Source organism: Pomacea canaliculata, linkage group LG2, assembly GCF_003073045.1.
Source record: "Pomacea canaliculata isolate SZHN2017 linkage group LG2, ASM307304v1, whole genome shotgun sequence".
NCBI classification, from domain to species: Eukaryota; Metazoa; Mollusca; class Gastropoda; order Architaenioglossa; family Ampullariidae; genus Pomacea; species Pomacea canaliculata.
The window spans coordinates 43,462,709-43,473,291 of record NC_037591.1 but is presented as its reverse complement, the minus strand read 5'-3'; the positions used below and the strand labels follow the sequence as shown (position 1 = coordinate 43,473,291).

Genomic DNA, 10,583 nt, shown 5'->3' with positions numbered 1-10,583 from the left:
CTAGTCTAGAAGATATGGAAGGTAAATACAGTAAAACTTGATCTTTTCAATTACGACCCCTCCCCCTCTTAGTTATGACCCCAAAACCCCAAAATTTTATGGTCATATTTTGCTATATATATATGTAAAGGTCATCTTTATAATGACTACCTCAACAATCCGACTTACGACAGATAATATATGCTCTATTATGACTTGTTTTTTGCAAAATTGCTTGTTGAAAAAAATAATTTCCTTTTAAAATAAGCTATTTCTGGCTGCCCACTTACCCTATATTTTTATTTTCTGTGGAAACCATGTGAAATAATTACATTTGAGAGCGTTTGATAGGTCATCTGCCATTTTGACCTAAGCCTTGTCACACCAGTCACATATCATCCGAACACCAAAAGTGGAAGCCATCCTGACTCAAAAAGACAGATCAATCGCCAGTGAGAGGAGTAACTATTAGAGTCACTTATTATCAATAGAGCCTTCCATTGTTTGAACAAATTCAGCTACCATCGTATTAAACAAAAATGGCCGCTCTGCAATGCATGTTCAGAGAACAAATCACACAATGACACATTACGTAATTTAATTTTTTTTAAAGTTTGTTTTCACAAAGCGTTTGTCCTAATTATTCTTCAGTTTAGAAATTCATTTTAAATGTATCTGCTGACATTTGGTTTCATAGCAGCGCATAAATACAATTTTTTTACTTTAAATCACTTATTTTAAAAGCCTTTGTCATCATTTTCTATTTTGGAGGTTCTTATTAAATGTTTATGCATACGCTCGGTTAATTTGAAACAGGTGTTACTTCTCAGGCATTCATTTAGCCTAGGGACCTGATTGATTTGACTTTCGGTGTTGGGTCGATGTGGTCTTACGTGAGACAATATGGTCATGACAGAATCGACTCAGGTGGAAGGTTGATAGAATGGTTTTTGGTTGAAATGACTGCCGTTCCCCCCTGGTCATTGTTGCATTCTTACAAGAGCGCATCGATCCATTATGCTTAACGATGATGATCTTTTGTAGAAGTTCAGTATATTTTAATAAAGTAAAATTACGTTGCTTGTGCTTTATAACAAAAGAACATCTTTCTCTGACATGGTAGATGTGTATTAATTGACTGCTCTTACCTGGAGAGTTTCCCTTTAAATCTTCAGTACAATAAGCATGACCAAGTGAAAGCAAAAACAAGTGTTTGGTTTTTAGCTTTATTTCAACTTTAAAATAAATGAACTTGAATTTTTCCTACTAAGAGCCCTCAAAGTTATCAACTGATTTTGGTGGGTTTTAGCGATTCTTAATTGGAAGGTTTTACTGCATTTGTATTCTATAGGTATGCTCGACACATTGGTTGCCAACCTGCAAAATGTCTTATGATACCATTTTCTATGAGCTGCAATAAAGTCATTACAAATCAGAATGTCTTCTTAGCAATGTGGCACCTGGATGCATGGAAGATTAATTTCTTCTGGGATGTGATGTTATATTTCACATGTGCCATTTACTATGTACATTAGGTATATCTATAAGTCTTATTTTTTACACAGAACTATAACTTTCGTCTCTGTTGCATGTAAGCTTGGGAACATTTATACAATGAGTTGCTTCAGCATTATTTGGACTTCCATCTAATTTTTTTTACTAAAGCAAAATTGTGATGTTGCTGAGACAGGTAGTGATTTATTTATGCTGCTTATGCATGTTTGCTTACTTTCATTTTTTCTGAAGGTATAAAATCAGCATCTTGTTTCAGTAATGAAGTTGTAATCTCTTAGACCTTTTAATGTGGGTTGAACTTTTTCAGTTTTTTTTCTCAAAGACACATTTACTTTGATAAAAGCATACTTTATAGAATATGTTCTTGGTTTCTTTAAAGACGGTCTTGTGCCACTTGCAAATTTCACTCTTGAATAGGAAGTTGTCAAATGTCAGTTCAAAGGAATGGTTCAAGTATTTGTAACAAAGTGTGCGAAGATTTAGGATTTGTGTGTCTTATCTTTAGATCAAACCAGATTTCTCTGTATCTTCAATTTCTGCCCCACCTGAAAGAAATATCAAATTATGACATGTTAATAAACAAGTTGTACAAAATCTATTTAAGAAACTAAAAGAACAACTTGTGGAAACAAACTTTTGCAGGACTTGTCTCTTTTGTATTATTACCGGGATTTATTCACTTGGTTTTTATTCATTTTATTCTTTGAGCCAAGCAAAACCTAAGAGGTGTGCCACCTCTGTTGTATCAACATCTGCTACAAACACTCTACTACCATTACTGCAAAACTTGACTACCTTCTAACTTCTCTGTTCTTGTTGGCATCTGTAGTGCTTCATGTGTCTCTTCTATTTTTGTAGAATTTTCATTTATTGTAACATCTTCATTTATAGTAGCATCTTCGTTTACTACAGCTACTTCCTCTGCGGACTCCTGTGTTGTGGGCTCTTCTGGAGATGTAGGAACCCTTGGTGGAGGGTAGATAACTTCTTTCTCTTTCTGTAAATCCTATAAAAAAAAAAACCACATTTATTTTTGTGCTGGAAGCTTATTCATCTATGGTATTTATCACATTTCGTGGCCCACACAGTAGTGCAGGCTTAGTTCTGAGGCGTTTGCTAGCAATGGAGGAAAGAAATCTGTATTAATGTATCACAATTGTTGACATTTAATCTGTTCCCCCCACCCCTGCTAAAGCCCCCCACCCCAAAGAAAATTTGTAAATGAAGAAAAGTCCTATATGAATAATTGAGCTCAAACTTTTAGCTTCTGTACAATGAACCCTGAGACCTTGATTGCTTCCTGCAGCTTTTCTTTGCCTTCTTCAGTCAGCTCAATGTCCTGCACCACTGTCCAGTAACCACTTGGAGATAGCACTACAGGGTATGAGAACACCAATCCCTCTGGTACACCATACCAACCTGATAAACAGTGTTGTAAAAGCACAAGTTCAAGTATTTTTAGTGTATGGCAAATTTTCTAGTCATAACCTTCAATCTGGTGCAAGCTCCCTAAGATCCTAGTGGCAGTAATGTTATGTAGTAGCTAATATCTCAATGCAATGTTAACACTGCAACAAAGCAGCTGATACTGCATGCTGTCATTAGGAGTGGAAACAGCTGGTAAAGCATATAGCTAATTATGCTATTGTAAATAGCACTACAGCTCATTCGCAGTGGTTACTTTTCAGATGAATATTGCTGGTACCTATTAAACTGACATCTGAAAATGTGTTAATGATCTATATTGGTATGTTGTGTGGTTTTCATTCACTCATTTGTCCCTTGACCAGTACCAGTAATTGGGAGGAGCATTTGAAAAAAATGTGGCAGTGACAAAGTCTGCCACTCATGCCTGAGTGAGCAGGTCCTGCATGAGATGACCAGTCCAATCCTTCATGATTGTAAGCCCATTGTTTTTCTGGCTACCACACCATTAACCTCTTTCAAAGGTACCTTGAAGGACAGTCTTCAATAAAGTGTTGTGATGGGTCACATGGCCAAACAGACCAGCTTACACTGTTTGAATGTTGCAAGTAGGGGTTCTTGATATTCTATGAGTTGTGGTCATGCTTCTTACAAAGTCATTAACACTCCCTGTATGAGATCTGGAGCAGCCTTCTTGGGTACTTGTTCTGAAATGCCTGGATTCTCCTAACTGTATCAACAAGCAGAGTCCATATTTTACACCCAAGAAGCAAGATTGCTACTAGGAGACACTTGCACAGATTGTACTTCACAGTCAACCTGATGCTATGGCTGCACCAGACCATGTCCAGCCTAATCGTGTCACAATCCTGATGTGGATATCTGTCATCTGCCATCTTTGGAAAGGGTGGCTCCCAAATACTTAAAGCTGCTGATCTCTTCAAGCTGGATTCCGTTCATGTAGGTCTCTGGTTTGCCATTGCTGATAACCATGGCTTTGCTCTTGTCAATACTAATATCCATTCCTTATGCATTTGAAATTTGTCAGTTTGTTTACTTGTAGTTCTCTGTTAGTTCTCTCGCTGTCAGATCAATATCATCTGCATAGTGTAGGTTGCATATTGGCCTTCCACCGGTGGAAATGGTGTGATGATTGTGGAGGGCTTCATGCATGCTTCTATAAAAGACATTGATCAGTGTAGGTGACAAGGAATACCCTGTTGCCTGTTGTTGTGTGTTGAAGGGAGATGCCTGTTGTTGTGTGAAAGTTCCCATTTAGTTATTCAGCAGTACTGTGCTCATTGAGCTCTTATATAGCACTTGGATGTGACTGTCTTTATTCTTGAAATTTTAATAATAATGTGAACTTTTATAGCGCCATAACCTGGCCCTGTGGGTGAGCTAATGGTGCTTTACGAACAGTCACACAAAGACATTTTTTTGCTGCTCATAGGGCTGCCTGCAGAATGCCTCTTTGAAAAACCATTATGAGTTCAAAAGGCATCACAAGGGAAGCTGTACAAGTTAACTGATGTGATACTTTCAAGATGTTCAACTGCTCGTCGTCCTTCATGAGTCACAAATCTAAACACTTTCAAAAACGCTGTTTTGCTTCACATAGCCTTTCATGCCAGACTTTGTTGAATACCTTTTCAAAGTTGATGAAATTTCTGGAGGAACTTCCTTAGGCATAGTAGATGCTTTAATTGTGGGGTGTGACTGTTAAATAACTAGGTGTATGATCTGAAGTGATGTTGAGAGGATTTTAGATCTTTAAGGCCAACTGTTAGCTTATGATATGAAAGAATGGTTCAACATAAAAGTGAGGGTGGTGAGGAAAACACAGTTCCAGCTACCCTAGTGGTCATTCATCATACTCAGTTCCAGCCATCTTAATGGTCATTATTCATTGACTGCTTCCTTCTAGCCTTGAAAGTACCCTCACCTCTCCACCAGATCAAATCCATCTTTTCCTTCCAGGCAGTAAAAGTTCATCCTTTATGCATGACTTTTCTTGAATGACTGATTCGACTTTTGTTCTAGCAATGTTTGCGGTTTCCTTTCTTTGGAAGAGGTATGACTAGTGACTGCATACATTCTTTCCATTTCCAGACTCCTTGTCACATAGTAGGGAGGGCCTTTATTGTTTGTTTTGTCTCAACATAGCTGTGAAGTTGTCATTGCCAGGTAACTTTCCTCCCTTCAGACTGCCTATTGCTTTTTTGACCTCTTCCTGTAGACTTGAAGGTCTGAGGGTTTGCTAGTTCTAGTCTGGTTGTTTTGAAGGATCTTCAGCTGGAAGTTGTACAGGTCTTTGCAATATTCAGTCCATCAGTTGAGAATGGAAGTGTTTTCTCTGAGAAGGTAGCCATGGCTGTCTTTGATGACTGAGGTCTTGTGTTGACTTGTCTTGGTGAATGTCTTTAGTAGTCAACTTTCTTGGGATCAACCTCTGTTATTCCCTCTTTTATGGTCTGGCATTGATCCTTGATCCAATTCTTCCTTTCTTGTTCCTATTCATCCCCAGTGGAGCATAGGGCTGCAACCAAATTCAATTCTTCCTAGCTGCCTCCATTCCTTTCCTTATAGCAGATTTCACTTCTTTGTGCTTAAAAGCTGCTTTCAGGTTGCTTTTCCTCTCCATGTGGGGCTTACACTCCATGAGGATAACGTATAAAGTAAATTTATGTAATATAGTATGTCAAACCTATGAGAAAAAAATAGGTGCACAAAATGGACAGTTGAAATATCCCAAATTTAGTCACAGGAAAACATTTAACAATTAAGAACTAATAATAACATTGAGATACTGTTTTGTAATGCTATTTTTTAAATAAAATAATTACATAAAAATGTCATTTTTTTCATTTGAGATTTAGCAATTTTAGAAGATTCTGATGGTCTGTTTGATTCTAGTGTAGTAGTGGAAACTTTAGGAAGAAAAGGTGTAAATGAAGGTGAAAAATCGAAACTACAGTACTGCAAATGTAAACCCAAATCTGACAGCGCATTTGTAAATCCCTTAGAATGGAGTAGGACGCTTGTGACGTAATCTTATGTGTTTAACAGACGACTTAAAATGCTTGGCTTAGAAACAAGAAGTTAATTTGTATTTTATTTTTAGATGGATTTATCACCTTCTGAACAGACAGCTAGTGAAAAAATTTGGCCTAATGGTGATCCATTCCACCAGTGATCCAGCACTGTGGCAATGGCTCTGGCTTGGCTGGCTGCAGGTTTCGTGTTTTATAGCAACCTCCAAAACTTGTTTGCGCTGATGAAGCATCTCAAGATACTCTTTGTCCAACCACTTGTTGTCATGCACCATCTCCACAGCAGATACAGAGTAGGATGGGGGGCCCCATATCGCACCATCATAACCATGCACTCGTGTCTGATGATCAACAGAGTCTATAGTAGCATAGAAAACAGTGCAGTCCTCTTAAATGTGACATATTACAATCTTAAAACTGAAATCCAGCATCTTCCCCAGTTTTCTGAATGTTTCCCTAAAACAGCCTGCTCACTGTCACGTTGACTAAAACTTATTTGCAACATTTTGAAAAGAATAAAATTAAGCAGTCTGCTTTGATTGATGATGCAGTAAACAGATAAAATGGGAAATCAATGTATCAACAAATTTACCTTGCTAGCATCAATAAAATGATTTCCATTAATGTTGCCCCAGACAATAAGGTCAACAACTCCTGCTGTGTTAGTTTTCAGACGTTCAGCAAGGACAGATTTTGCTTGGTTCTCTACAAGTCGGCTTGATGCCACAAAATTCTGTCTGGGTATCTGTGCAGTCCAGGAGAACATTACTCTGTAATTACTTTTCAATAGTTGCTGTACATGATTACACATTTTGTAGCACAGTATTTGTCATCTTCCTTTATCATCATATCAGTCTCTGACATACATCTGATGGGCCCTACATACATCTGATGGCATCATAAACTTTTCCCTCTTTTAGTCACACAGTAAGTTAAGTGAAAAAAAATCCTAATTATGACTTAATAAAAAGATATAACACTTAAAGATTTCTACATGATAAGAGGAGAAGTGAAAATTTAACTAATGTGGAGGTCTTAAATGTTATGAATTTTCATTATACACAAAACTGAACATCTAAACAATATATTTGTTATGCAAAAGCTATAAAGAAATACTTATTCATTTTATTAGCTATGATCTACATGCAATGCATGTAATTTTCATTTACACTTCACATGTATTCGGGGAATTTGTTTTGCAATATCTTGTGCTACTTCCCTTTTATAGGCACCACTTGTGAAACATTGCCCCCTTTTCCATTCATAGCAACCCTCCTATGCTTTTTCCACCAAGGAATTTTCTTTATTTTATATCACATAAGAACTCACTGTTGGAGCATTTTGGATCATGATGAATGTGTTGAAATTGATGGGACCTGACCCAGCCAGTAACACACGCACATTCTTTCTGGCCACTTTGTTGATGGCTGCGGCATAACGAGTGAAGTGCTGTGCATTACGTTCAACCCACTCCTTGAACTGTTCATCCTCTTGTTTAGGCAACTCATCTGTCAGAATGATTATGCTACAGTCTTTGAATGCTTCTTCAATGTTCATGGAAATCTGTAAGGATGATAATCACAGAAAAAATACCAGATTTTTTTTTTATTTCCTGACGATCTTGAATGTAGTAATGATAAAATTAAATAACTGGGTTATCAAACAAATAAAGACTGATCAATGATTCATTGATGCAAAAATCAATGGATTAGTCTTCATTCATTACAAATAAACATATGCTAGTGTCAAAAGAAAGAAAATAATTAACAAACATGAGTAGTCACAGCCTCACATTATGCAAGTTATTGCTGTTAAGATACAATAAGTACTTTATGAAAAAGAGCAAATCAAGCTTGTCTGTTCGAGGAAGTCCAAAACAGAAATTTTTCTTTTGCTCACAATAACTACATAAATATGCTGCCATCTAGTGAAAGGGGAGATAAAATACGATTCTCTAGCTCGCTCCCTCCCTCTCCTTCAGTTTATCTCATTTTGGGTACCTTTGCAAATTTTTTCATTTTCAAAGTTTGCTTTAAGTAGGACGTACAGTGCCTTGAACTGTTTCATGTCATCAGTATGGTATGCAAGTCTCCTAGTATTAGTAGAGTGATGTCAAAGCTGCTTTGTAACTTTTCATTTGGAGCCAGCAGAAACATCTTACAATATGTAAAGCAAATATATATATAAAAAAAAATCACACCTAAATGCATAACTAAACAGTATATGACCTTCCCTTTGAAAAACATTTTAGTTTACTTATAAGACATTGTGTTAAGGCTCACTGGTGGGATCTCAAAATTATCTTTTTCTTTATAGTAAAATAAAAATGATGGTCAACTAAGTTGTAATTTAAGATAGGTGATGAGCATTTATGGGAGAATAAGATATGAAGCACATTAGTAAAAGCAAGAAAAGAAATGTTTTACATTTCCCAACATTTTTGCTGTACTGTACTTCATGTTATACTGTGCTTGATAGCCCTCTTAAGGGACAGGCATGTTTTAGATCTACAATGATGACGTGACACACACACACACAAGGCAACAAAAGGGAGACCATTTATAAGAGGTAAGACATTACCTTTATGTCTCGCACTATACCATAGCACAAATCTTCAATTTCCATTTTCAATCCTTCAGTCATTGATAAGTCAGCCTTATCATCATACAAATGGATGCAAATCTCTGTGTTCGGACCAAAAACTTGTCCACTGGCAACCAAACTGATGAGTGAATAAACCGTGGATGCTGCTGTGAAACATATGTGAATGGGCTGGGACAGTGCTTTGATGGCAGCTTTTTGTACATCTGTTTCCTGACAGAAGAAAATGCAAAATACTCTTTATAAGTTCTTGATTAAAATAAAGCACCCATAGCTCCTGATAACCTTTTCTAGTGTACCACATCATCTAATCTATGACAACTGCTCATTGTCCAATCCTAAACCATACCGGATGTATAGTTATTGTGATACTTGCACAGCCCAGTCACTTTACCATTGTTCAACAAAGAAAGTAAAAATATTATGTTGTCATCATGGCATCCAACCCTTCATTAAAATCCACATTTTGTCTCTAGTTACAACAACTTTATACACACTGTCTATGCCCTTCAAACCTTTACACATGCCACTACACATGCTGATTTTTCAATATTACACAAACAAATCCAACAAATTCAGCCCCAGCAGAGATTGAAACCTTATATTTTTCTTCCTGCTTTATTAACTTCGACTCTGTGTGACTTAGCAGTACATTGTCAAGTCTTGTATAACATTAAGAGTTATCTGAGTTCAGTTTCATGAAATTAGTATCAACTAGAGCCAATTAAGCTGCTAAAAATATGCTGTTTAAGAAAACATGAAATTTGTGATACCAGCTTTGTCTTGTAATTTTCCTCTGCAATAAGTCTCATGTCATAGCTTGTAAGGTGGGACTCGAGTCCATAGTATCCTTTCACATACTCTTGAAAATCACTGGCACCTCCAACTAGTACACCTTTACCTCCACGATCAATCAGTTCTCGCCAAATAATTGGGGAAGTCTTGTGGTTCCATCCATTATCTTCACAAGTTTTGTCCAGCCAAGTCTTAAAAAAAGAAACAAACAAATAAAATCCCAAATTAAAACCTAATGAATAGGTTACATTTCTTCATAAAAATGAGAATGTTGCAAATTATTGTTTAATATTATATTATCATCAGTTATATTAATATTGTATTAAATTGACCTGCTGGTACCAGTTGTTATTGACCGATTGTACTAGTTGTTATGTACCAATATTTACTAAGAAGAATTTAGCTATTAGTATCAGGTCCTTTGTATTAGTAGAATAGTACTTTAACATGCAGGTGTAAATAATGTAAACTAAATTTTGAATTTATATATACCTCTTAATGTGTGGACAGCACAAGTGCTATATCAACTTAAAAAGAAAAAAACACCATGATTGCACTGTATAATAAAAAGAAAATAATCAGAACGACGCACATTTCTTAACGAAAAGTTAAAAAGTAATGTTAACAGCGAAACTGGTAACAGTTTTTAATCATACCTGCCATTCTGAAGATGTTTTGACAATTTTATGCAAGCGAAAAGAAGGCAAATTTTTGACCAGGCTGTCTCCAAGAAGTTCCACTCTTGCATAATAAGGACAGTTGCATTTCCCTGTTTAAATGGGCTAATGCATTAACGTTCATCAACATTATCTTCTTGCCTTTAAATTGGGATACCAGAAAATTCGTAATTTCGAAAATAACAAATGAATTATTTTTAAACTGTGTTCACAGTGATAAAACAAAAGAATTAAATTTGATGTTTAATGTTAATAAATTGATGCCTAGCTATCTATTTAAAAAAAAAACTGGAAAGAAAATTGGTCACCTGCAATCACAAACGTCGCCATCTTGTTTACGGTTGCTATGCGTTTTAATAAAAGTAGGATTAGCCATAGAGTAGACATAACATAAAAAAACTAATATCAAATATTCTATATTTTATATTTAAGTTAACATCAATATAAATGTAAATATTTTATATATGTAATTTTTAATAAAGTCTTTTACCATTAATTTGTGTTTTTAATTCTGTGACTTTTAGTTTTCCCACATGGC

General features: G+C 36.0%; 1 protein-coding gene across 1 annotated transcript; it reads right to left on the bottom strand.

Annotated features, from left to right (window-relative positions):
* Positions 1-1,191: 1,191 nt before the first annotated feature.
* Positions 1,192-10,394, bottom strand: LOC112557047 (putative malate dehydrogenase 1B). Its single transcript, XM_025226637.1, is given in 11 exon segments — positions 1,192-2,039; positions 2,290-2,500; positions 2,783-2,913; positions 6,057-6,159; positions 6,161-6,313; positions 6,565-6,717; positions 7,302-7,535; positions 8,553-8,786; positions 9,347-9,559; positions 10,025-10,137; positions 10,354-10,394. Coding segments are annotated over 11 exon segments (1,611 nt in total). The 5' UTR covers positions 10,376-10,394; the 3' UTR covers positions 1,192-1,995.
* Positions 10,395-10,583: the final 189 nt, after the last annotated feature.